This window comes from Camelus dromedarius, chromosome 25, assembly GCF_036321535.1.
Source record: "Camelus dromedarius isolate mCamDro1 chromosome 25, mCamDro1.pat, whole genome shotgun sequence".
Classification (NCBI taxonomy): Eukaryota; Metazoa; Chordata; class Mammalia; order Artiodactyla; family Camelidae; genus Camelus; species Camelus dromedarius.
In genome coordinates, this window is record NC_087460.1 from 2,396,249 (window position 1) to 2,423,428 (window position 27,180).

A 27,180-nucleotide genomic window follows, 5' to 3' on the forward strand; every position below is an offset into this window, starting at 1 on the left:
TTTACTTTAAAAATGGGTGGAGGCTGACCAGCGAGCGCAGTGCCAAGTTCTCTGCCTCTTAGAAACTCAAAACCAGTGTGGAAACACTTGGCCTCGGAATGCTGTAAAGTCAACGTGCGATGACCTTTGACAGGGCGCTCTGTGGAGTCTGTAATGCTGCGTAAGCAAGACTTACTGGATCCAATAGTGGATCTCAGTAGGATACGGGAGTTTGAAGACGGTCGGTAGGCTGCAGAGAGAGGAAGGTGGAAAAGGTGGTCCGGCGAATGTGCGCGGCCGGTCTAGGACGCTCTAAGACCCTGGGCTGGACCAGGGGAGGCTGTGGGGGGTCCAGTGTGGCTGGGAGCAGACGCATTTGGTTGGGAAGAAACGCTGGGCCGGGCCAGGGATGGTTCGGGGAAGGCCTGGGTGTTGGGAGGGCTGGCCCGCGCGGGAGTGGGCGGAGGTCTGCCAGTCCCCCGGGGCGGCGCCCCCAGGAAGCGCGGTGGGTGGTCTCCGGGTAGGGCCTGCAGGGTGCCGGCGGGCCCAGGCGCTCCGCGGTTAGCTGGGGATGGGCGGCTCCGCCCTTAGCAACCCGCTCGTAGCAACCCTCCCGCGGCGCCTCCGCCCGTAGCAACCTTCCGGGGGAGCGACGGGCTCATGGGCCAATAGGCGGGGACCGACGAGCGCGCGGCGGCCAATGGGCGCGGAGCAGCGGGCGCGCGGGCCAATGGGAGGCGGCGACAGTGTGAGGTGCTGTTTCGGGGCGGGGCGGGGCGGCTACGCCAGGCTGGCCCCCGCCGCAACGTCCCGGGTGTGGACGCGGCAGCAGCTCTCGGAGCGGCGGGATGGAGGCGTCGCGCTGCCGCCCGGGACCCCGCGGGGACAGGTCAGGAGCGGTGGCGACGGGCAGAAGCCGAAGGGGGTCATGGCGGTCCGGGCGGGAGCCGAGGGGAGCGCGAGGCCTGGGCCGGGGGCGCGGGGGCGGTGGGAGAGGACCGGGCCTAGCGGCGGAGTGGGGGCGGGGGGCGCCCGCGCCGAGGGCCGGCTCGTGTCCGGTCCCGCTGGGACCCGCGGGGTCGGTCCCGCCTCGTCGGAACGCGTCAGGCAGGCGGCCTCCCCTTCTGGGCCCGCGCGCGGGGGCGCTCCGGGGTCCAGCAGAGCCCGCTGTGGCGGCGGCGCTGCGGGCGGTCACGGACCCGGGGTCGCGGAGCGCGGATGCGGGCGGGGCGGAACCGCGGCTGGGTCTCGGCCTGAGCCCGCGCCGCCCGCCCTCTCTGCCCGGCGGCCCCCCGAGGTGCGGCCGGAGCGGGGTCGGGGCCGGCCGGCGTGGAGACAGCTGTAAACCCTTGAAAGCGCTGCGGTCCGGGAGGCCTCGGGGTAGAGAACATCCCTTTTCCTTTTTCTTCGCCTTTTACTTACAAGAGAGCTGCGCCCTGTGAAGCTGGCTCATTGCCCTTTGTTTTTTTCTCAAGTCGAGTGGAGAATCTACACTTAAAAGTGTAAATAGGGAGGCGCCAGGAGGAGTTAAAGTTAAAATTCAGGGTCTTGGTTGAATTCTGTGATGCTTGCTCAGTCATGGGCATTCAGTAAATCCTAAGTGAATGAATTTAAGGTAGTGAACTTCATGGCTGCCAGATGTTTAATAGGAGTCATGATTTTTGGAAAGAAGAATGGAATTGACGTTGAAATTGACCAGGGGCGGAATGGTGTTTCATCTCTCAGACCTGTAGTTTAAAGGAATAATTTAAAAGTTTTTCTTTTTTTTTTCTTCCCAAAGAAACCAGCTCTTTAATTTTAAAATTTACATCAAAGGGGAGTGTGTGAGTCACCAAATGTTTCTCCTGCCCTAGGTAATCCTAGTGCAGTAGAAACTGCACTGTGATGGAAGTCACCGGTTAACTCATTTGCTGAGGAGTGGAATAAATGTCTTTTGCTTTGTTTTGGCATCATGTTGTGTGTTTGTGATGTTTTTGATGAAATACATTGACAGACTTTTTGGTATTAATGCCTTTCAGTGTGAAGGATAACATCTGACTTTGAAGCTTCCTGTGATTTTTTTTCTTCTTCTTTGAATGATGTGACTGTTCTGATTTATTTTCAACAAAGTAGAAATATTATCAACAAATAGACTTCAAATGTTTTCCTGTATCTGAAATATTTAGTGGAAATCGGAGATGGAATTTGAAACAGCACTCTCAGGTCCGTGGCTGAGGTCGGCATTTATGTTGTAGAGTCCCCTGGAGATGACAGTGGTTGCCTGGGAACTTGAGCCTCTCTGGTCTTTTGTTTCTGCTAGAAGATTGAAGATGTGGTGAGAGAGACTTCTCCTTGTGGTGTGACCTTGGGACCCAGAGTTGACAAAGAAAGCCCTAGTCGGGTTTCTCCTGTGCCATGATTTCTCTGTAGAAACACAAACGGTTGTGGTGGCTGGGGGTCTTGGTGGCTGGAGGTTATGTCTTGGCCAACCTTGTTATTCTCTCTCATGTTCTCTTTTTCAAATGTTTCATCAGATGAACTAATTGTTGGCAAACAGGCTTATTAAAAATACTCAGGTTAACTAATACAAGCCTACAGTACTTTTGGCGATTATCAAAAGTTACAGTAGAAGCCTAGTAACGTTTAACATGCATACATTTCTCCAGATACAAAGGCTACATAGAGACCCAGGAAGGAAAGAATAATCCCTGTAGTAAGTTTTCTGTCTTCCAAGATCATTCTGTTCCAAGCAGACAGAGGCAGACGTTTTTTGGAAGTTTTCGTTTCTGCCTTCTCTTATGCTTTCCTGTGGAAACTATTGTTTTGTTTTCCCTGCATTTGTGCCCGTTGAAAGAAAAAGTTAACATTTCTTCTCACCAAGAGGAGACTATGCCTGAATTACTCAGAGGAAGCGTTGAAGCTGCCTTGCTTGTCCGTGTTGGAGGACTGTAGGACTGGAAGGGGCCCTGGTAATTCCCTTAAGTGTCTTGTTCCAGAGCAGTGTAGTTGTTAGGGCTTCTTTCAAACTAAAATTTCCTAGTCTGCTTTTCTTTATTTCCTCTGAGGCAGTTCACTAGGAATAAGCTCTCTGTACTACTAACTCTGTGCTGCCTCATCAGACAGTCTTACTGTTGGTAAGACTGTGACATTTTACTGGCCTGGTTAAAGCTTGAATCCACTTAAGCCTGAGAAGAGACACTGTCCACGTTGTGGTGGATGTGCTGTCCCTGTTAACTCTCTTAGCAGTTGTTATGAGTTTGGACTGTCATCTGGGTCGCTTTGCCTTAGAGCTTCTGTTAAAACAGAAATGACTAGCGTTGTATCATAGCAGTCACCGAGACCCCCGGAAGACCACAGTTCTGAAAGGGATTATAGTAATGCTTTGTTTATCAGATGGCCCTTGTGTTTTAACACATGGCATTGTGGTGAGGGGGGAGCCCTGGAAGCTTCCACTGGGCTCCGGAGTTCTGGTCCCAGCCTTTTCACTCTCCCGCGGTGCGATCTTGAGCTGCTATCTACGTCTTTGGCTTCAGTTTTCTCCTCTGAAATACTAGGGTTTCTTTGGATTCCCTCAGTGATTTGTACCGAATTTATGAAACAACATGTATTTTTAAACTGCATGTGGCTCAAATTTCAAAAGGTACAGAATGATATTCAGGGAAAAGTGTGTCTTCTTTTCTCATTGTCTCCATGTCACTTAGTTAGTTCACTGGTAGGTTTCTTAAGGGGGCCTTGCAGAGATGCTCTGTGTATTACATAATCTCTTAATATTCCTTTCCCACTCTTAAAATGTGATGATTTTGAGTTTTCGAGTAGAATATGATAATCCAAACTCTTTTCAGAAGCAAAGGAAATCTTTATTCTTTGATCAAAAAATGGAGAGGTGCAAGATCGTGCTCTAGAGCACACGCTCTTAATCCAAACTCATATCTACTTTCATCATGGACAAGACAAGATGTATTTTCAGAATATGAACCTTGGTTACTTACAGTTCTGATTTTTTTCTGTGATAATTAATGTATGGAAAATAAGGCTTGTAAGAAGAAAACAAGAGTTATTTTTCAGATGAGCTTCCTGAAGAATAAATCATTGCTCTTTAGCTTTACTGGAAGAAACTTCGATATATTTATAGTTTGCCTGTGATTTTAGGCTTTAGAATGAAGCAGGTTTAATAGAGGGTTGACTTGTTTTCCTATTGAAATAGAGTGTAATTTTGTTATGGCAATTTGATATGTCACGTAAGCCAGAGGCAAAGTAGAGAGAGGTGTTTTGACTGAGCAAAGTTGGCAAGCTGTGTTTTTAAAAAGCGAAGATCTGTCAGGATAAAATGATCAGTAACAGTAACTGACATTTGTGTATCCTTTGCAGTGTTCATAGAGCTTTCATGTACCTGACCTTTTCTGAGCTTCACAACTCCAGACAAAGCAGGGCTGGTGTCATTATCTTCGTTTTATAGAAGGGGAAATTAAGGCTCAGAAAGGGTGTGCTACAGCTAAGGTTGCAGGATGGGTAGATGATGTAGTCAAAGCTAAAATCTGGAAGTAAAACCAGGCTTTTGCCTTCTGGTCTCCTCTCTTCTTCTCACTTATTATCAGAATATCTGTTGCAGATATTCTGGGTGCCGTTTGTGCACATAAATGATAACAACTGACACTGCTTACATTCTAATTTTAGGGCAAGCAGGTGAAGAAATCAGACATTTTAGCAGCGCAAATGTCATCCAATGGAAAGGGAGTGGAAATACCTGGTGTTGTTGGGCAAAAGAATATACTTTTATTCCTACACAAGAGAGAAATAAGTAACATTACTGGAGAGAAACTGTAACCCCTGAGGGAAGGAGACCCCGGCAAAAGGTGGAGTGAACTTAGATTCTGAGTAATGTCCTTTTTTAAAATCTGTAAAGAATAAAGGGTTTTTAAACTGGATCAAGTTAAGACAATTTAAATAACCTTTCTGTTTGGCTCACTTAAAAGAATGCTTTTTGCTTTTGCATGTGGAGCAGGCAAATGGAGAGTGCTCATCTAAAGCGATTTCCACGCTGCATTCTTGGGGGCCAAATGAGTCATCTGATCAGTTGCCAAGCTTTCCTTTCTCCTTGCCTCTCTCTGCCCAAGCAATTCTCACTTTTGTCTGATTGCCTCTACTGAATCGGCCTCTTCGGGAATGAATTTTCATTCCTTAGCTTCAGTTAAGCTAGTTCCAGATTGTGGTGGTTGTTCACATAGAAGGCGGTTGCGCCTAGAATATTCACAGCCGTCCTCAGATGAGTAAGGGTAGGTGTCTACGGGGTCTCCTCTGGCAGTTCTAATTTGATCGTTATGTGTCTTTTCCCAGAAGCAATGTTTCGTTCCAGCTGGATGTGCTCTTGGGTCTCAGTGCATGTGACAGTACGGCCTTCCAACATTGACGTTTGGATTTGGGCAAGGTGAATCTATTTGTCAGTTGACTTAGAGGAAATTACTTTACTAATAGCTATCGACTCAGCTACCTGACACCATAATCAGTTCGGGCACAATGAAATCTGAGGACGCTTTTCCAATCTTTATACTGTGATCAGCTGCTCCCAAGGGCTTCTTCAAAATCCATTCACTGACTTGGAAATTCTGCTACCTAAAAATACCGGTGAACTGGCATTTTGACCAAAAGATTCTTGGCAGACTTACTGAAGTATCATAGTAATGAAATTCCAGACTTTCTGCCGACCACGTGAGTGTGTATGGTTAGTGGTGCCCTTCTGCACGCTGAGGGGGTGCAGTGAGATTTGTGATTGAGTTCTCGGTCTTGCACTTGTCAGCTGTCTGACCTGGAGCAGGCAGCTTCATCTCTGAGTCTGATACTCTGTAAAATGGGATTGTAGGTTTGTTGTGAGAATTAGATGAGGTGATAGATAAGTATTCAATGTACTTCCTGGCACATAGTAGTTATTTACTAAATGGAACTGTAGTGCACCTGCTAATTTGACAACGTATTAAGGTTTCAATATTAATAAAAATTCAGATTTCTGAAGATTGATTTAATACAAGGATAATTTTAGAAATGTTTAGGTTTCTAGCATTAGAAAGGCTATGACGAAGTTTTTAAACGGTGATAATATCATGGTGAAATTATTAAAGTCTTGTCAGTGAAGACAAGATCAAGGTAATAAATTTGTTTGTAGTATTTAAAAGGTTGTAATGTAGAGCAAAAATTCTTATAGCAGTAGTTGCACGTGTTAAGTGCTGACTCGGCTAAATCTCACTTAATCCTCACAGTAACCGTATGATTTAATGCTCACTTTATGGATTAAGTGTCATTATCCTCATGTCATAGCTGAGGAGTCACTCTGACCGCACACCTGTTGTGTTTGGAGTCACTCTGACCGCACACCTGTGCTTCTCTAAGTGGGGAATTTGACCCTTTTGTTTGATCTTCACCAGGGGTCAGCAAACCTTTTCTGTAAAAAGCCAAATGCTAAATATTTTCTGTTTTGTGGGCCACATGGTCTCTGTCCCACCTGTGCAGCTTCCACGGGGATTACGTACATGAATGAGCAGTAAATGGGAGAGCATGTTGTTTCAATAAGGCTTTATTTATAGACACTGAAATTTGAATTTGAAACAACTTTGCATATCATGAAATAATAATATTCTGATTTTTTTAACCTTTTAAAAATAAACCATTCTCAGCTCACAAGCAATATAGAAATAGACAGTTGGCCAAATTTGACCAATAAGTTGTGGTTTGCAGATCCCTGTGCTAAGTCACAAGATGAGAATATTTCATCCTAGTCAATCATAATTATTCACATTATGAATATTATTATAAGAGAGAAATGGGTTTTTTATGTTAAAATAGAGCCAGTTATGATAGTGTATAGAATGCAAAATTAATTTTCAGGATAAAACTTGAGATTCTTAAGATACAGTATTCCGTCAGTGGTCTTTGGGCTATACCTCCTTCCTTTCCCCATGAAATCACTCTCTGGCTGTTAGAGGCACTTTGATGGAACTAGTGCCTGCACAAATCCACATAAACGTCAGTGTGCCAATAATAGATAGTTAGAATTTAAAGGTTATTTATATGTTCGTTAAGTTGGAGGGAAGTTGTGGTTGGTGATTGGTCCTGTGAAATCACGCACGTGAGGCCATGTGGGAGATGGGGGGTTCTCCCATTCCTCTGTCCTTGTCTCTGTGATTTACAGCGGCTCTGGTAAGTACTGGTTACATTTACAAGTTTATGATTAGTAATACTCGTTTACTCTTGAAAATGTCTGGTTTGGAAAAGAAGTTTTTTGACAGCCGGCCTTTGAGGTAACTTGTTAACAGTGTGTGTACATCTGTCTGGAGTTCTGTGCCTGTAGGCAGCACAGACATCTTCCCCCTCCCACCACTTAGAAAAATACGTATAATATTTATATACTGAAAATACAACATATATCCTGAACCTTATTTAAATAACTATATTGAGATATAATTTACATACCAGAAAATATATCCGTTTCAAGTATGCAATTCAGTAGTTCTTAGCATACTTGCAGAGTTTTACAACTATCATCGAAATCTAATCTTAGAACATTCCCGTCACACCCCCACCCCAACTAAAGAAACCTGCCCATTTACAGTCATTCCCTGTCCCCCTCCCCTGCTCCCAGCCTGCTTTCTGCCTCTATAGACTTGCCTGTTCTGGACACTTCATGTAAGTGGAATTATATGATACGTGGTATTTTGTGACTGACAGAATGTTTTTGAGGTTCGTTCATGTTGTATGTGGCACATATCAGTGCTTCATTCCTTCTCACTGCTGGGTAGTCTCTTGTGTGGCTTTACCACATTTTGTTTATCCATTCATTTATTGATGGACATTTGAGTTGTTTCCACTTTTTGGCTATTATGAACGATGCTGCTGTGAACGTTCATGTCAAGTCTGTGTGTGAACATATATTTTCACTTCTCTTTCATATACGTCCATGTGGAGTTGTTGGGTCTTGTGGTAACTCCGTTTTACAGCTTGAGGGCTGTCAAACTGTTTTCCAGAATGGCTACAACATTTTAGATTCCCACCAGCAATGTATGAGGGTTCCAGTTTCTCTACATTCTCACCAATACTTGTTACTGTCTTTAAATTTATTTTTTAATTTTATCATTATTTTTAATGGAGGGACTGGGGATGGAACACAGGACCTCTTGCCTGCTAAGCACGTGCTTTACCGCTGAGCCCCACCCGTCGCCCCTCTCTCTGTAATTACGGCTGTCCTAGTGGGTATGAAACAGCATTCCACTGTGGTTTTGATTTGTGTGTGATTATGAATAATGTGAAGCATTTTTTATGTTTATTGGTCACTCCTGTATCTTTAGAGAAACATCTGTTCATTAATTTTGCCCATTTTTAATTGGGCTATTTGTCTTTTTATTACTTAGGTGTAAGATTACTCTGTTCTGGATGCAAGTCCCTTTCAGATGAATGATTTGCAGTTCCTATCAATATGAAGTGTGGAAAAGTGTCAGGATTATTTTGGAAAATCTGGGCTGTGGAGTCACTGTGTTTTTAGTGGAGCGTGACTCGAATCAGTAGGCAGCGTGGTATTATTAAAAATGAGAACAGTTACACTGTAAAGAGCTGCTGGTTATGCCTGTGACTTTCCTCTCTCAGTGGTCACTTGGCTTTTATTTCATGTATTAATTTTTAATGTACAGATTTAAAATTTTTTGTAATAAAATTTGTTCCTCTTTTTCTTGGTGATTTCTCGGCTTTGTGTCTTACACTGAAACATTTTTCCATAGTTCGTATTATAAAGATCTTAGCCTTTATTTTCTCAAACTTTTTATGTTTAGTTCTTTAACATTGTGTTAAAATACACATAACATTAAACTTATCATCTTAATCATTTTTAAGTTTGCCATTCAGTGGTTATTAAAGATGCATTGTTGTGCAGCCATCACCACCATCCATCCTTATAACTCTTTTTCATCCTGTAAAATTGAAATTCTATTCTTACTAAATAACTTTCATTCTCTTCTCCCTCCAGCCTCTAGCAACCGTCATTATAGTTTCTGTCTATGATTTTGATTATTCTAAGTACCTCATGTAAGTGGAATCATACAGTATTTCTCTTTTTGTGACTGGCTTATTTCCCTTAGCATAATGTCCTCAAGTTTCATTGATGTTGTAGCATGATGCAGAATTTCCTTCCTTTCTAAGGCTGAAACAATATTCCATTGTTTGTATACCACAGTTTGACTATCCATTACATTTGTTGGTGGACACCGGGACTGCTTCCACTCTTTAACTGCTGTGCATGAGGCTGCTGTGAATGTGGGTGTATGCGTGTCTCTTCCAGAGCCTGCTCTCAGTTCTTTCGGGTGTACGCCAGGAGGTGGAGTTGCTGTGTCGTATGGTAATTCTGTTCTTAATTTTTTGAGAAATACTGTTTTCCGCAGCAGCTGTACCATTTTACATTCCCACAGGTATATAAGGGTTTCCGTTTCTCTACGTCCTTGTCAATACTTGCTGTTTTCCAGTTTTCGGTTGTTTTTTTTTTTTGGTAGTAGCCGTTCTAATGAGTGTAAGGAGGTATCTCATTGTAGTTGTGATTTGCATTTCCCTGTTGATTAGTGATGTTGAACATCTTCTCATGTGCGTTTTGGCTATTCCTGTATCTTCTTTGGAGAAATGTTTGTTCAAGTCCTTTCTCATTTTTGAATTGGATTGCTTGTTTTTGCTTTTTGTCATTGAGTTGCAGATTGTTTGTTGTTTGTTGCAGAGTTCCCTGTATCTTCTGGATATTAATCCCTTACCAGATACATGATTTGAAAATATTTTCTCCTGTTCTGTGGGTTGCATTTTACTCTGCAGTTTCTTTTGATGTGCAGAATTTTTAAATTTTCTTGAATCCATTTTGTCTATTTTTTTCTTTTGTTACCTGTGCCTCTGGTGTCACAGCCAAGAAATCATTGGTGAATCCAGTGTCATGAAGCTTTTGTCTTATGTTTTCTTCTAAGGGTTTTATTGTTTTAGGTCTTATTCTTAAGTCCTTGATCCATTTTGAGTTAATTTTTATAGAGGCATACCTTGGAGATTGCAGGTTTGGTTCCAGACCACTGTAATAAAGCAAATATTTTAACGTGAGTCACATGAATTGTTGGTTCCTCAGTGCGTATGAAGGTTATGTTTATACTATACTGTAGTCTGTTTAGTGTGCAGTAGCATTGTGTTTAAAAAACAATGTATATACCTTAATTAAAAAGTACTTTATGCTAAAAAAATGCTAATCATCATCTGACCTGGTCACAAACCTTCAATTTGTAAAAATCACAATAAAATGAGGTATGCCTGTATATGGTGTAGGGTGAGGGTCCAGCGTTACCCTTTGGCATGTGGAGATCCAGTTTTCCCAGCACGATTTGTTGTAAAGACTGTCCTTTCCCTGAGTGGTCTTGGCACCCTTGTCAAAAATCACTTGTCCCTGTATGCAGGGGTTTATTCTGGACTCTGTTTTATGCCATTGGTCTGTATGTCTGTTTTTATGCCAGCATCACACTGTTTTGATTACTGTACCTTTGTAGTAATTTTTGAAATCAGAAAATGTGAGTCCTCCAGTTTTGTTGGTTTTCAGGATTGTTTTGGTTCTTCAAGGTTCTTGGAGATTTCATGTGAATTTTAGGATGGGTTTTTCTCTTTTTGCAAAAAAGCATCATTGAGAAATATCAAGTCTTCCAATCTGTGACTGTGAGATGACTTCGTTTATTTATGTCTTCTTTCATTTCTTTCAGCAGTGTTTTGTAGTTTTCTTTGTACAAGTCTTTCATCTCCTTGGATTAATTAGTTCCTAAGTATTTTATTCTTTTTGATGTTACTGTAAGTGGAGTCGTTCTTTTAATTCTTTTTCAGATTGTTCATTGTGTGTCGAAATGCAGCTGATTTTGTTGTTGTTGACGACTTTGTATCCTTCTGCACCGCTAAATTCTTTTATTAGGTCTAACAGCTTTTTTGTATGAGTCTTTAGGGTGTTCTACATACAAGCTGATATAATCTGCAAACAGAGATAATTTTACTTCTTCCTTTCTAACTTGGATGCATTTAGATATTTTTCTTGCTTAATTGCCGTGGCTGGAACTTCCAGCACTGTGTGGAAAAGAAGTGGTGACAGCGGACTTCCTTGTCTTGCTCCTGCTCTGAGAGGAAATGCTTTCTTTTTTTCACCATTGAATATGGTGTTTGCTGTTGGTTTTCCATACGTGGCTTTTATTACATGGGGACAGTTTCCTTCTATTCCTCTGTTGTGCGTTTTTATCAGGAAAGGGTATTGGATTTTGTCAGATGCTTTTTCTGCGTCAGTTAAGATGACCATGTTGGATTTTTCCTTCATTTTGTTAATGTATACCTGTTACTTTGGGGAAGAAGGATGACACAAAGGGAAGGAACATGGACTATGGTGTGAGACGTATTTGCACAAATTCACTTTTGTTTTTTCCAGTTCAGATAACCTTAAGCTTGGCTCAGTGAGTTGCTTCCTCTCCTGGGCCACACTTTTTCAACAGTAAAATGAAGGGAACATCACCAACCTCACAAGGTTCACATTAAGAGTAAATAAAATTTGTGTGTGTAAAACCTCAGCACTCTCCCCAGCAAATAATGGACCCTTTCTCTTTCCCTTCACTCCATGGCACAGGGCTGTTACTGTTGTGTTTTGGTGGTGGATGCTAGGCTTTTGTTTTACCTGGCGTTGGTTGGGTTCATGTTAACGTTATGGAAAGTTTTTGAACTTTTATTTTAAGGAAAATGTGAAGAAACTTGTGGTAGATTTAGAGAAGACAAGATGGTTAAATATATTTTTAAATATTTTTAAAGATAAAGTTAAAATATCTTTGGTGTTACAATAGATACGATCAAAGGGTAACTAAACTAAGAATTTATTTGAAGGATGGTATGTGCAGTGTGTCAAACAAACAAGGGATTTAAATGATCAAGAGAGAGACTTTGGACATTACATTTTTACACCCTTGAACAAGCTACCTAAGTGCGGACTGCCAAGAAAGGTAATTTTCACCTTACGTCTGGTCAGCACTGCACTGCTGGCGGGATGTGAACTGATGTAGTTTGTTTGGAAAACCTGTGTGGCAGTAACACTGTACCCTTTGGCCAGTCTTGCTCCAGAAAAGATTTAAGGTCACCCTAATAACCAGCAATCCTGTTTCTGGGAATCTATCTCTGGGAAAAACACCTTGAAACTGAGATGTAAAATTTTAACGTTTGTTTATTTATTCATTTATTATTGAGGTGTAATTTATATGTGGTATAATACACAGATTTTAAATGTGCAGCTCAGTGAGGATTTTACATTTGTATCTATTCCGATGTTATAGATACGGAACATTTCCATCACTCAGAAGGTTACCTTGTGCCAGTTTCCGGTTAAATCCCTCCTCTCCAAAAGTAAACACTGCTCTGACTTCTGTCACCATGGATTGCTTTTGCCTGTCCTTGAACTTAATGTAAGTGAAACCGCACAGTGTGTACTCCTTTGTGTACGGCTGTTTGCAGTCAGCATGGTGTTTTGAGGTTGACCATGTGTACGTTAGGAGTTTGCTCTCTTGCTAAGTGGGACCCCACTGCACAGGCAGGGTGCTCAGATGACACAGCAGAGGCCTGTAGATGCGCGCTCGTCCTGACTGCCGCGGTGCTGAGCGGGGAGGGGAGGGGAGGGGAAGGAGTGTAAGCCCGCCTGTGGGGGCAGAGGCTAACTCCTCCTTACTGTCTGTATCCTTGGGGCCCAATGGTGTGCTCACGTGTAGGATGTGCTTGGTGTTCCCGGAGTGAATGTAATGAAAGGATGAGTGGTAGTTAAGAGTGGAACCAAGGAGTTTTCAGGAAAACAGGAGGAGAGCGTTTCAATAAGGAGCTAGTGGTTATTCTTGTCACTTTCTTCAGAAACGTCAAGCAGGAGCGAAGAATGAAAATAAGCAGGGTTTTTGGTGATCAGAGGTCTTTATTGAGTATTTCATTGTGATAAGGTGGTAAAGCCAAATAGCAGTGAGAAGGGAGATGTAGTTGAAATGGTGCCGGTGAGCACTGATTATCCTTGATGTATTCAGTGATGGTGGGAAGTGGAGGTCAGTTCGCAGCTTTATAAATAGAAAAGGTCTAGGAAGGTATGTTTTTTAGAATGATTGCGAGCTGAAGGAAGAAGCCGCTAGAGATGGAGAGGCCGAGGGTACAGGAGCAAGTTTATGACTGTCATGCTGAGGTCTGGGCAGGGGCTTACCAGCTGTTTGTGTACCTTCTTCTGTGGAATGATTGTTGAAATCTTTCGTCCAATTTTAAATTGGGTTGTATTCTTAGTAATAGATAAGGAAGAGTTCTTTCAGTTAAGTTTTCCATTGGGATATGTATTTGCAAATATTTTTTCCTAGTCTGTGGCTTGCCTTTTAATTTTAATAACAATGTCTTTTGCAGAACGAAAGCTTTTTGTTTCGAAGTCTGGTTTGTTGATTTTTATTGACTTTTTTAAGTATGTGAATCTGAAAGTCATAATCAAACCTACAGGTTTTCTTCCAGAAGGTGGCAGTTAAATCTCAAGCATGAATAACTGACTAGATTGACAAATAAAAGATTCCATTATTTTTATAGCTGTTGTCTTGAGGTAAACCTTCTTTTTTCCTTCATCTTTCCTGTAATAACATCTTTCCAGTAATTCTTTGTTACATATAGTGCATTTATTTCTGATAGGGTGAGTTGAACCAAATTTTTATAAATTGTATTTATTATAACTTCAAGGAGGCAGCTAATTACTAAAGCTGTAGAATTATGAGGTCCTCTAACTAAAATGAGTGAGTTGCCTTCTAAGTTGTCCTCTTCATCAATCCACATTGACATTTATTGAATTCATTTCATAAAATAGGGTAAGCCTTTCCTTCTCCTTTGTTTCTTAACTATAACTGATTTCTGAGACTGAAGAGTCCCATTTGTCATGTTGTGAAGCAGTATTATAGTCAGAAAAGGAAGCGTTCCCTCAGATTACTATTAGGAGAGCCACGGGCTGCTCACAGCCTGCATTTTTCAAGTCCTGTCCTACTACGTCTCTCGCGAGGCTGGCGTTTGCTCCCTCTGGTTCCATGGAAGGAGCCTGCGTAGCCTCCTGCATCTCCGGCGGAACTGCAGCCCAGTGCTGATGGCAGCACCCTCGCCGTCTGGCCCCGAGCAGGGTGCAGCGGAGAGCATCCCTGACTGCACAGCAGCAGTGGTTTCTGTGTTATGGCAGCTAGAAAAATATATCCTTTTTTTTTTTTGCAGGCTGATAGAACTTGACAGGACTGTTGAAAATGTAGAATAATCATGGAATCTAGCAGGTCATTGATACATTATTAAATGTATCAATTTAAATTATTTGGCAGCGTGGTCTGTTAGGTACAGCTCCAGGCCAGCAGTCAAGTGAGTAATGCTTTGAAGTGGGCCCTACATTTCTCAGGTATTTGATCTTGGGCAAATTTCTTTATTGTTTCATATCATCTCCATTCCTTAGAAATACTGTGTGTGTAATTTAGGTGCTAGAATAAAGGGCATGTAGATTTTTAAGAATACTCAGTCCGTGTCTGTGAAATAGATATTTAGCAAAATGTCTGCTTTCTTTTTTCCTCGAATTTCTTATGTTGCAAAAATGTGAATTTGCCAGAAAGTTGCGAGAGAAGTCCACCTGGATTCATCGCTTGTTAACAGTGCTTTTAGTATCTCTCTTAGAACATCTTTTTTGTTAGAGAAGTTGTCAGGAATTTAAGAGGACTTCTGTCTGGCCTTCACCAAGCTTTGCCCAGTGTTAATATCTTACATAAGCGTAGTACGGTTGTCTAAACAGCAAGTTAATACTGGTTCAGGACTGTTAACTAATCCACAGGCCTGGTTTGAATTTTGCCCGTTTTCCCACTAATGTCCCTCTTCTCGTCCAGGATCCAAATCCAGGATCCTGTAGCACACGCAGTTTTCAAGTCTCTGTAGTCTTCCCCAACCTACAATTTCTTAATCTGTCTTTGGCTCTCCTGGCCTTGACACTGTGGAAGAATACTGGCCAGTTATTTTGCAGACTGTCCCTCACTGTGCGTTTGTCTGGTGTTTCACCACAGTTAAATCCAGATCATGCATTTTGGGCCAGAATCCACAGGTGTGGTGCCAGGGCTTCCAGGCCTTCTCATTTCCGGAGGAACACGGTGCTACTGAGTCTTGTGACTGGTGATGCCAGCCTCGATCATGCAGTCAGGGCGCTGTTTCCCAGGCTTCTCCACCGTGAAGTGGCTGTTTTCCCGTTGTAGTCAGTGCTATCCTGTGGGCAGATAATCTGAGACGGTGCATGTTCTCAGCACACTTTGACCTGCCAGTTTTAGAGTCCTTTGATGGTTCTCGCTTGCAACAGTTATTACTGCGGTATTTCCTAATGGTGATTTTCTGTTTCTGTTATTCTTTCTATCTTTATTCATTGGATTTTTTTTTTCCTGAAAGGAAGAGCTGTCCTTTCTTCCTCATTCATTCATTCATTCATTCATTTATTTGTAATCATTATGGACTCATGGATACGCAGAGAAGAGTGGCTCCCCCATGCTTACTGCCTGTCCCCAGTCTCGCACTGTGTCTACCCCACGCCCCCCGGAAGGGCACCCTCCTGCGTGACCACAGTGCTGTTACCTCGCGCGGGACCCTTGCCTTAGTTCTCTCAGCTGGAGCTCCTGGGCACATCTCAGTGCACCTGGGATAGTCTTTACTGTGTGTATGTTTTGGTTCAGAATTCAATGATTATGTGCCATGTTTGGTTTCCAGAAATCTCTTAAATTTCTTCTATTTTAACCTAGAACAGTTCTCCAGCCTTTTTGGGGGGGAGGGTCTTTCTTGATATTGATGTTTTTGGAGAGTCCGGACAGCTGACCTGCAGAATTTCCCCCTGAATAGATGCAGGCTACATGCTGTCGGCCAGACCACCACATACATCGTGTCATGCTCCCCCAGGGCCTTACGCCGGGGGAGCCTGCTGTCGGCTCTCCTTCCGTGGCTGCTGTGGCCTGTCACTTGGTTAAGGCGACGTCTGCCAGGTTTCTTCACTGTCAAGTTACCTTTTCCTCTTTGTAATTAATATAATATGTGGGGAGATACTTGAGATTGTGCTGAATATCCTATTTCACTCAGTGATTATCTATCAGCATCTCTTGCAAAAGTCAGTTATTAATCTGGTAGTTATAAAATGGTGATGTTCTGTTTCATCATTCATTCTGTATTTATTTAGCTGGCATTATTCTGTAAAGATAATCTTTGTTGTGACTTTTATTTCTTTGTGTATTTACTTATTTAGAATCAGTATGGATTCGTGGATTCCGTTTTTAATGACAGCTTTATGAGATATGGCTCATACATCATGCAGTTCACCCATTTAAAGTATGCACGCTTGTTTTGCTTATTGGTACATTTACAAAGATGTGCAGCCGTCACCACGATCAATTTTTAGGACATTTTCATCATCTCAAAGCTACTTTATACCTTGTAGCTATCATCCCTCAACTCCATTCCCCAGCCCTAAACAGTCACTAATTTGCACACCCAGATGAGGGCCACAGAGTCAAGGTGAAAGGTTTAACACGTCTGACATTGCTGTTCGTCTTTTTGTCCCTCTTTGGAGCTAGGGAAAAAACGAGATGATTTATTTAACACTCGCTGTTGTTATTTTTAAACATAAAGTTTATAAAGAATTAATAGAGGGCACTGTCAGACTCAGGATATGCTTCTGCGTCTGTGTCTAAGGGGTTATGAGACGTGCTTCCAGGTTCGCGCAGGCAGGAAGAGTCTTGGAATAGTGTACAAATTCCAAGTTGCTATGCGTTATAAAAATGCATAAAACTGCCCAAAATGTAGAAATGTCGTGGTCAGCCATTAAACCATAGAAAGATGCTTTTGATGTGTTCACCCCAAGTGCAGAAAAAGCAATGCTTCTCTGTAGCTGTGGAGTTTGTCTTCTTAAATAAGGCCTTGTATTTGTAGTTTCTTTCTGGCAATATACTCCTAGTAAAAATTTATAATACAAATAATTGGAAACCACTTCTGCCTTGTTTTGTACTTCATTCTTTCTAAAAATGCTGAGAATCACGAAATCTTAAATTAGGAAATTGTCAGAAATATAAAACGCTTCAGATGGTTTAAAAGCATTCAGAAGGGTTTGGTTTATCAGTTGAAGACAGTAATTTGGTTCCATTTTTGTTGTTGATTTCTTCCATCAAGTGAATCTGTCTCCTAATGGTATTAAATCTTGTCTGTTCATCCACACTTAGAGTCTCCTATGATGACTGGCATAATGTTTTATTAATGGCAAACTTGAAGAGTAAGTTAAATGACTTGCTAAATCTTAAGGAAATCAGTGGCCACAGTAGGGTGCAATACGCTGTCTAGTTTTCTCTCTCCCAGAATTTGCTCCAAAAGAGAAGTAAAATATATTTTATTTTTAGTTGAAATTCAGACTCTGGAAGAGGTATGAAGGTCTGTTTCTGCTGTTTAACCTTATGTACGGCTCTCCAGGTCTGTTTCTTCATCTTCAAAGTGGGAAAAAGAATAGTACCTAATTCATAGCGTTGTTTTGAAGAATAAATAAAATAGTACATTTGAAATATTTATCACTGTGTCTGAGATATAGTGAGTACTCAGTATGTGATTTTAAATAGAAAGAAAACCCCTGCGTGCATGGGGACCTGTGTTCTACATCTTTTTCTTTTTTGGGTATTTCAGCCTCAGGTCCTCTGTGGAATAAGTGTGGTGTTAGGATGGCAGGTCCCCATCTAGAAACTGATGCTTCCCCCAGGGCAGAATTAATTGGTTCCAAACAGCCCAAAGGATAGATGCATGGAAAAGCTGAGATTGACATAGTTTGAAAGGATTTCCTCTTTACATGCTGTCTTTTCTTATTTTCTAAACAGTGCCTTTGAGGATGAGACCATGAAGCTTCGGCAGCTGAAACTAGATAATCAGGTGAGCAGTCTCCTCCGAAAGAAGTGGGCAGCTGTGCTGTCCCTGAGGCTGGTGGTCTTGCCTGTGAAGCCTTGGCCGAGTCAGGGGCAGGACGAGAAGGAGAAGGCTCTGGCGTGAGGCAGTAAGCAGTGTCTGGAGTTAGTACTTGCTGAACCAAGGCTCTGGGCTGTGGCAGGACCAAAGTGCTTTGAGGACATCAGCCTTGAACTTGGCGTTGTATTTACAGTCACTGAGAATCCCTTGTGTAAGAATTAGAAGAATGTTAACGTTGTATTTCTGTGTAGTGATTTGGTCCTGCTGCCTTATTAAACACCTCTCTACGCTGTAATTTCATATAATTATTTAAAAATTCATATCTGCAAATGTGCTGCTTAAAAGCCTCTGTTGCCTACAGAGTAATTTTCTGTGTCATTATTATTATTTTTGCAGTGATTTGAATTGTGTTCATTTCCTCCGTTAGACTAAGTTCCGTGAGACCAGGAGCTCGGTCTGTTGATGACCGTTCTGTCAGATGTTCCCCGCACAGGGCTGGGCCCGTAATAGGCCGTCATCAAATACTGGAGTGCAGGACGGAATGAATGAACAGTTCTCTGCTGGCGCATACAGTGATCCTTGTGGCTAGTCAGCTTGGAACCTGTACCTAGCACGTGTTACTTCCATGTGAGTGTTTTCTGATTCAGGAAGTTCTGTAGCTCCGTCTGCCTATGTGGCATGATTAGTAATCGGTGTCTAGAGGTGGTGGGGACTAGGAATACCTCTAAGATTTTGTCTTGCTTCATTACGTTGCTTTTGGCCTTCATGGCGGGACTTGGAGCTTAGTGAATTACTTTAACGATGGAATCGTTACAGACTAGTTACGAGGTCTCCTTGGGGGTGTGCCCAGGACTGCCTGGCCCCCAGGCCACTTTCCAGTCCTAGGTGTCCATGGTGCCTCTGTGGGGCTTGTCACCGAGACCACTGCCCCTCAGGCCACCACGTGGTGGGGTCCGGCGGCCTCACGTGTGCCCAGATGGAGCACGACTCAGTGGTCTTCAGGGACTCTCAGCTTCAAGGTGGTGGCAGTCACCTCAGTTGTGTGATCCTGCTCTGCCCGCCACCCTCCCCCACAGCTGGGCTCGGCTTCCTGGGCCTGGGTGATGGTCACGGCCCCACTGCTCTCGGACGAGGCCTGTTTCCAGATGTCCTCCCAGGGTGGAGGCCAGGCTGGCCCTCAGCTGGTCATGGGCTTCGGGATCCCTCAGGTCACAGGGGGACCTCGGTGGGGGTGTCCCAGCCCGAGCACCCAACAACAGCGGGCTCATGGAAAGACAGTCTTCCTTGAAACCATTGTGAGGCTACTGTGCCAGCGGCAGCCTCCCTCCAGCTGACGACGTCCTTTAAGGAGACTGCGGCACATTTTAAGCAAATCTGGGGCTGCACAGCAGGGTAGGGAGTGGCCGCAAAGGTCTCAGCAGTCACAGGAGGCTGCCTCATGTCTCCCTCTGTGGGGCGCGCGGCCTCTCAGTGGAGGCCCAGCGCGGGCTCTGCACCCGGTGTGGCTGCTGGGAGGGTGCGGAACACGCAGTTCTAATGCTGAGAAAACAAGTAAAAATAGAAAAGAAATGAATCTTCCTGGACTTACGGGGAAAATTCTGATTAGATATAGATTTATCTCCCACCAAGATCAGAATAATTGTGAATAATTTTGATGAGACCTTTGCTTTTCAGTCCATTGCATAGCAAACTGTATTTAGGGAGAAGTGACCACAAGATTTTGGATATTTATTTGATTTACTCTTATAAGGCTAAATGGTACATCCCTAAACTAACATCAAATGAAATCCACGGTCATCTACCAAGTAGTGCTGTAAGACATAAGCTTTTAAATTTTATGTAGTTCTTGAGTTTTGTATATAGATACACTTTCTGGATTTTTGAAAAAGATGGCCCAACTATTTTGTAATTTTTATTCTTTTCAATGAGAATGCTACATGTGGTAGGTATGTGGTGTAAATGTTGGGATTTTGTAAGCCCTTTTTTTTTACAGTATAAAAATTTTTTAATTATGTTTTTATATAGGCAATTAAAGCATATGGTAAGAATTCAAATAATACGAAAGGGTGTTTGAACGAAGGTCTCCTTCTACTTGGCTCAGTTCTTTATCAGAGGCTGTCACTGACTTACAGTGTATCTTTCCAGAGATAGTCAGTGAGTGTGATTATGAAGGATAAACTTTGGTGCTAAATGGCGCATGAGAATACTGGCAGAGCCCTGAAGTGCTGCCCCAGCGTAGGAGGAGGTTACTCAGCCGGGGGTACGGAAATTTTCCACCAGTGCCGGCGGGCGTGCAGGTGGCCTGTAGCCAGAAAGGCAGCGCCACAGGACGAACAGAACACTGGGCCCATATCAGAAGCCTTGGTTCCCTGTGCCTTTAATTAGCTGTGATTTTAAGTAAGATCCTCAGACTCTGTGGGCCCTAGTTATTTCATCTGTAAAGTGAGGTCAGACTGGATAAAACAGTAGGCTGTTGGAAAGGGTCTTAGAGGATGGAAGTTGTCGCTGGGATGGAGTGCACTGAGGAAGGCTCTGTTGCTGCTCACCCTGGGCCTCGTAGGCTGGCAGCGACTTGTGGGGAGGCATGTCGGCCGACCCGGGGGACACAGTGCACTGTCGTCAGTGACAGTGAGTGTCAGCGGGGGCAGAGGGGAGGCTGGGGAACCTGCCTCCCCACCCCTGCCTGAGGCAGACAGTACGTTAAGCTCCTAGGAATTCTGCTGTGGGAATGTCCCCATGGTCCTGAGCTTTGTAGAATGAGCAGCAGTTTGTTGAGAGCAACCAAAGTTTATCAGTCTCACGAGGATTGGTTCATACTAACCAGTATCGTAAGTGGTGAATCTCAATCAGGGGATTAATTTATTAATTGCTAGTGAACTGTATACCACGATCAGCTGGTCATCACATTTTCATTAGAAGAGTCTGTGGGGACTTTGCCTGGTAAGTTTGAAATCAGAGCAAATAGAGTTTGTAAAACGAACTTTGTGGTAGTTCTCATTGTGCGTTGGTAGAATTAATTCATCTCTGCTAGAGGGAGGGCACACCCGGGACTTCCGACCGGGACGCTCCCTGCCTTGGACCGTTCGCACCCGAGACGCAAGGTGGATCTTGCTCTGTAGTTCTGCTCACCTGATTCCCACAGAGACCGTTCCCCTTCTCTTAAAGCATTCTTTCGTCGTCCGTTACAGCATTCTTGATTTGATTACATTTGTTTCTCTCATGGCTGTTCTGTTTCTGATAGTATGATCTTTGAGTGTAATGTTTAAAAATCCTAGATTTTCAGATGACTTACACATGGCTGTTTTTGTCCTGTATAGATTTTTGAACAGCTTTTCTGAGCTATATAGTTCACATGTAACTACCAGTAGCGCCTCTGTTAAAGCGTACAGGTGATTTTTAGATCTTGGGTAAATGGAATCATGCAGTATGTAGTCTTCTGTGCCTGGCTTGTTTGGCTTAGCAAAAGGCTCACCCATGTTGTAGCATATATCAGAATTCACTCCTTTTGACTGTTGAATACTTTTCCATTTTGTGGAGAGGCCACATTTTGTTTCTCCACTCATCAGTTGATGGACGTTTGGGTTGTTTCCACATTACAAATGATGCTTCTCTGAACATTTGTGTGCAAGTTTTTGTGCAGAAATGTTTTCATTTTGCTTGGGTAATATAGCCAAGTATAATTATGCCAAGGTTTACCTAATACACCTTGGGAAAAGGAGTGGAATTGCTGGGTCATACAGTAGCTCTATGGTTAATATTTCAAGGAGCTGCCAGACTGTTTTCCAAAGTCACTGAACCATTTTACATACCCACCCGCGATGTGTGAGGCTCCCGGTTTCTCCACCTTCCTGCCAGCACTCACTACTGCCGTCTCTGATTAGAGCCGTCTTAGTGGGTGTGAGTGGGTGCTCATTGTAGCCTTGACTTGCATTTCCCTGGTGGCTGACGATGCTGAGCATTTACAGTGGCCATCTGAACGTTCTCTTTGGAGAAATGTCTACCCAGATCCCTTACAGTGAGAACTCTCTTCCAGTGTGTGTTCCTGGCTGGTCACGATTCTCGTTCCTGAGAACACGATGCTCGAGAAGTTAAACTGAAGATGAGCAGGCTGAGCGGTAAGCCAGGAGTCAGAGGAAACAGAGTGAGGGAGGCCCGAGGGGCAGTTCGTCCAGGCCATGGATTCCTGTCCTCAGAGCAAGCGAGCTCCCCGGGAAGCAGGTGCTCTGCTCTCCAGAGTCACTGTCTCTCTTTCAAGGACAGGCGGCCACATTTTTTGCACTATGGCTGCCCTTTTCTGGACCACAAGCAGAATACTCCTTTTCTGTAGAACTCTTTTTTCTTTACATGTGTTAATAAAGTGGATTCTGCAGCTTGTGTTTTGTTCCGTCGGTTGTTTCACGGTTCCGAGGCTGTTTGAGGCTGGATAGCTGCGGCCGTGGGGTAAGCTGGGCCTGTCCCTCGTGTCTGTGTTCTTCCTGTGTCTGCAGGCAGGTCACTTCATGTCCGTCACACAGGACTTCTTTGTTGCTAGACCCTCATCAACAGCTTCTGTGGGAGGACTCATTACGGCTGCCTGTGTGTTCTGTGTTCCTGGTGCACTGAGGCCCGCTGTGCGCGGTAATTCATGGGTCTCAGAACAATCTCAGAACCTCCAGTTATTCCTTTCCACTTGCTCTAAGCTTTCTCTTCATTCTTGACAGTATAATCCATTCGGCACATTATTTTAGCTCCCCAGTCTTTTTCCTTACGTACGAGGTTGGGTGAAAAAGAATAGTAATATTTTTTGTCTTCTGAATTTATCTGCAAGCTTTCATCAGCCTGGTTCTGGGGAGAAACACTTCCTTTCCGTGAACAGTCTCACCCCTTGGATTAGCTCCTCTTCTTAGTGGCACTTTTTAAAAGCAATATCAATGAAGAAAGTCAGTATATGGCTTCTTGCCTAAGAAATCATTACACAGGTTATGGTATCTTTGCTTTTAAATCATGGCTTACTTTTAGCTTGGGGCTTGGCATGCTCCTGTACTGAGACATCCCAGATCCATAGTGGTTTCTGTGTATTATAAAATCTTACTTGCCAAGGCTTAAAGATAGTGCATACGTGCTGGTATCTTCCTTTCCATCTTGTTGGATTTTTTCCTCTTAGTCTTTCATGCTTTTTCCTGACTTTTCTTGCAACCTTGTTTATCTTACTTGTATCCATAGAGTTGATTACTTTATAATTGGAATGTTCCAGCTGCCTTTCTTTCCCGTTCTACCCTTGGCCCTAATTTGTTTGATTACTGATTATGTAAAACTGAGCAAGAAAGCCAAACTTACTGCTCTTCAGCTGATTAAAACATGAAAATATTTTAGGGTTTAGAGGAAAAAATGTTTTTTTTTTCCTTCCAATTACAGAAGTAAGAAAATTTAGAAACTACAGAAAAGTAGAAAAAGGAAAAATAATAACCCCTGTTCTACCACCCGGGGAACTCACCGTTACCGTGTCTCTTCACCTTTTCTCCTGCTCGTGTGTGTTTGTATATTTTAAACTTGTGATTGTGCTTTTGTAATAATATGTTAATTACTATGTATTTTTAGTAGACTTGGATCATGGTATTGGCTTGGCTAAAAATGTATTTGTATCATTGTAAATAGATCTTTATAGGTGTTTAGTAAACATGTATTAAGTGAAGTGAATGAATCCTTACCCCTCTCTGTGCCTCGATTTCCCTATATCTTAAGTGGGAAAGTCTAATTTACAAGAGGTTTTGTAAGGATCCGTGAGAAACTGTGTGTTTGAAGAGCTGGCTCTCATGCTCGCCCTCCAGGCTGTAACACACTGTTCCCTAGAGAGCGTTACTGGAGAAGAAGCAGAGGAAGAAGCGCCTGGAGCCGCTCATGGTCCAGCCAAACCCGGAAGCCCGGCTGCGCCGGTCAAAGCCGAGGGGCAGTGAGGAGCACACTCCCCTGGTGGAGCCGCAGGCCCCGCACAACGGCGTCGTCCTGCACGGTGTGTATTCAGGCGTGCCTCTTCCTGCCGTGGCACCGCTCGCACAGACCCAGGGTGCAGGAGGACTCTCACGGGGACCGAAGGGGAGCATTAGCATCGTTACTGGTACCTTCACGAATCTTTATAATCACATCCTGTTAGGGCCTTTGGTTAGCATAAAAGTAGCGGCCTGATCCGTAGAGGATACCTTAAAGTTCACATCCATCCTAGAACCATTGTTTTTTGATGCAAAATGGGTTGGTCCAGAATGGCCCATTTGAGGAGCTTCCAGGCTTGATTGTCGCCTCATGGCAGTTACCCATGAAGCCAGGAGCAGGTGGAGGTCACCCATCTCCCAGTAGCTGGATCCGAGGGTCATCTGAGATGGGGACGGGGGAAGGGAGAAGAGGGTTAAGCACCTCTAACTCCCGCCCCTCGGCTGCTGGCTCAGACCGGATCTGGTCTTGGGGATCTCCTTTGCTGTCACGGTCTCACTGTTAAGTTCCAGAGTGCAGTACTGGGGACATTTTACCTTAGTGGCCGTCAGGGTGTGTTGATAAACCAGATAATCAGATACGTGACTCTGTTCACAGGTGTCCTCCTGCACGTTGAGGGAGGAGGAGAGTGAAGCGGTGTGGCGGCTCGTGGTTCTGATCACACACACCAGAACCTCCAGCCAAGCGGTGGGCGACACGTTCCTCTTTTTCCTTCTCTTTTGGCCCACAGGCATCGACGGTCCCGCTGCCTTCCTGAGGCCAGATGCTCAAGACTTGGACAGCAAGCCTCATGTTCTGTCAGTGGGATCCTCTGCCGCGGAGGAGGACCCTGAGGGGAGCGTGGGTGAGGAGCGCACCTGGGGCCCTGCTTCCAAGCCCGACCTTCAGGAGATTCTCCAGAAACACGGTGAGGATCGGTGACGGTTTTGAACAGTAAGTTAATTAAATAAAACGTAAAGTATCAGCAGCGCTAGCTACCGTGGTGGCCACGTCCTTCTTTTTGACACGTCATTTTTGTCGTCCGCACCCTGTCCCTTTGACACAGGTGCCGCTTGGCGCCCTGCCTGCCTCCGTTTCAGTCTGTTTCTTCTGGTGTCAGGGGAGAGGTCAGCAGCCAGCTCAGTCCTGTAAATACGCCTGTACGCTTCACAGGTCCCTGTCGTCTCCCCTTCTTAGGAAGCCCATTTTACAGTGGGAAGGACTTGTGTCCCCTTTTCAGGTGAGAAGCCTGAAGGCCAGTAATTACACGTCTGTTGGGTGCCTGCTTCGTGGTGGGCACCGCCGGGCCCCGGGGGTGGGAATCGGGGTTCTGCCACAGACCGAGGAGTGGATGTGCATTCAGACCGGTTCGCACGTTCACTCACCTGGAAAACGTGCTGAGCACAGGCTGCGCGTCAGGCCTTGTTCTGGGCGCTTAGAGCACAGCGGTGAGCAGGGTGCTTGCCCTCCTAACTGAGGCTTCGTGGGCCTAAACGGCCAGGGAGCGTGGAGCGGGCGCCTTCCCAGCGCTGACCTGGAGAAGGCCGGGTGTGAGCCAGAGCTGGGCCCAGGCAGAGGGGCTCGGGGAGCACGGCGAGGGGGTGGGAGAGTGCGGGGGCCCCGGCTACACAGGACGGACGGTACCGGCGTGTTGGGGATTTGGACTTCATCTGAAGAGTGGCAGGAACCCATGAGGGCTTGTAGCTGGAAAGATGGCAGCAGATTTGGGCTATAGAGACTCCTCTGTGCTGTGAAGGATGAACTGGGGCGGACAGGTGTGGAAGCAAGAGAGCTGTTGAGGAGACGGTCTGGCTGGTGGCCTGAGCCCTGGTCAGTGTGGTGTGTGCCGGAGGAGGAAGCGGGAGGGGGAGAATCCCCTGCGGGCCCGTGAGAAGGGGCGGGAAGGACACAGAGGGAGGGTGGTGAGGCTGAGCCCCGACGGCGTGTGTCCTGCTGTGCGTGCTGTCGGCTCAGGAGCAGCAGGACACGGACCCTGGGAGTGTGCGTCGTGTGCCAGGCCTCTGACGCACTTGTCACAGCATTTGTGACAATGCTGTCGGGTTTATACATACTAGCCGCTCCATTTTACATGTAAGCAAATTGGTTCTCAGAGAGGCTAGGTAATTTGTCCTAGATCACACTGCTAGTTAGGTGTCAGACTTGGGCAGAAGAAATTACGACTGCAGAGGCATGAGGTATAGAAGGCATGGTACGCTTGTGCCAGTGGGCAGGTGGCCAGAGTGCAGGTGCGGCGGGGGCAGCGTGTGACCCGGTTAGAGCACGGCTCTGGAGCCGGCGGCGCGGGTTTGCGTCGCAGCTCGGCCACGTCTGGCCGGGAGAGGGGGAAATCAGCCCGTTTCTCTGCCTCAGTTTTCCTGTCTCTAATATGAGTGTGATGGTGGTGATTCTCTCACTTTCCCACCACGATCATTGTAACGAAGCGGAGGAGCAGGGCAGAGAGAACCCCCAGTTCTTACCCAGGCCCTCGAGCTGGAGCGGCAGATGTAAACCCTCTGATTCTCAGTCTAGTTCTTTATCCCTCACTGGACATGCAGGCTGTCCCCCGTCTGCCCTGTCGAGTGGCTGCTGTGTTCTTTCTCAGAATTGGCCTTTCAGGACCAGAGAGATTAGTGCCTTTTTGAGTCTCAACAAGTCGCACCATGAGGGGAGAGGACATATCTCACTGGTGGAGTGTGTGCCTGGCCTTCCGTGGGGTCCTGGGTTCAATCCCCAGTGTCTCAACAAATGAATGAGTGAATGAATGAATGGATACCTAATCCTCCCCCAAAAAAAGGAATTTTAAAAAGTTGCATCTTAAGCGTAAAACCCATTAAGTGCTTACTTGATTAATACTTAAGGTGTGTCAGTTTGGAAGGTTATGTTCCTTCAGTGGGGATCCAGCTTGCTTGTCTTGAAAGGTCGGGAGAAACCCTTGATCTCCATCTTAAGACGTGTATTCACATAGACTGAGTTCTTGGCGTGGAAGTGGCATTTGAAAACAGACACTAAGTGAAGGTGCATAGCAAGTGAGATCCCAAGACTTCTATGCCTTTTTGCCACAAAAAGTTAACCTTTTAGGAAACAAAAAAGAAAATGTCCTTCACAGATCAAAGAAGTTTTTAGTGATAACTATTGGGCTGTAATTCACATGTCTACAGTTACCCATTTAAAGGGAGCAGATGCTTGGTTTTCGAGTATATCCACTGGGGTCTGCAGCCATCATCACAGTCAGCTTCAGAACGCTTCCATGAGCCCAGAACGGAACTTTGCTCCTGTTAG

General features: G+C 44.6%; 1 protein-coding gene across 6 annotated transcripts in view; it reads left to right on the forward strand.

Annotated features, from left to right (window-relative positions):
• The first annotated feature begins 775 nt into the window (after positions 1 to 775).
• Positions 776 to 27,180, forward strand: part of TULP3 (TUB like protein 3) — a 36,143-nt gene continuing 9,738 nt past the window's right edge. The window contains exons 1-5 of one of the 6 annotated variants that reach the window (XM_031444303.2): positions 777 to 868; positions 12,300 to 12,428; positions 17,874 to 17,925; positions 23,788 to 24,052; positions 24,653 to 24,829. In XM_031444303.2, coding sequence (XP_031300163.2) covers positions 828 to 868; positions 12,300 to 12,428; positions 17,874 to 17,925; positions 23,788 to 24,052; positions 24,653 to 24,829 — 664 coding nt within the window. In that variant the 5' untranslated portion in view covers positions 777 to 827. Of the gene's footprint in view, positions 869 to 12,299; positions 12,429 to 17,873; positions 17,926 to 18,416; positions 18,586 to 21,991; positions 22,074 to 23,787; positions 24,053 to 24,652; positions 24,830 to 27,180 lie in introns of those variants that run through there. The other 5 variants (XM_031444305.2, XM_031444306.2, XM_064478932.1 and 2 more) reach the window with 5 other exon arrangements.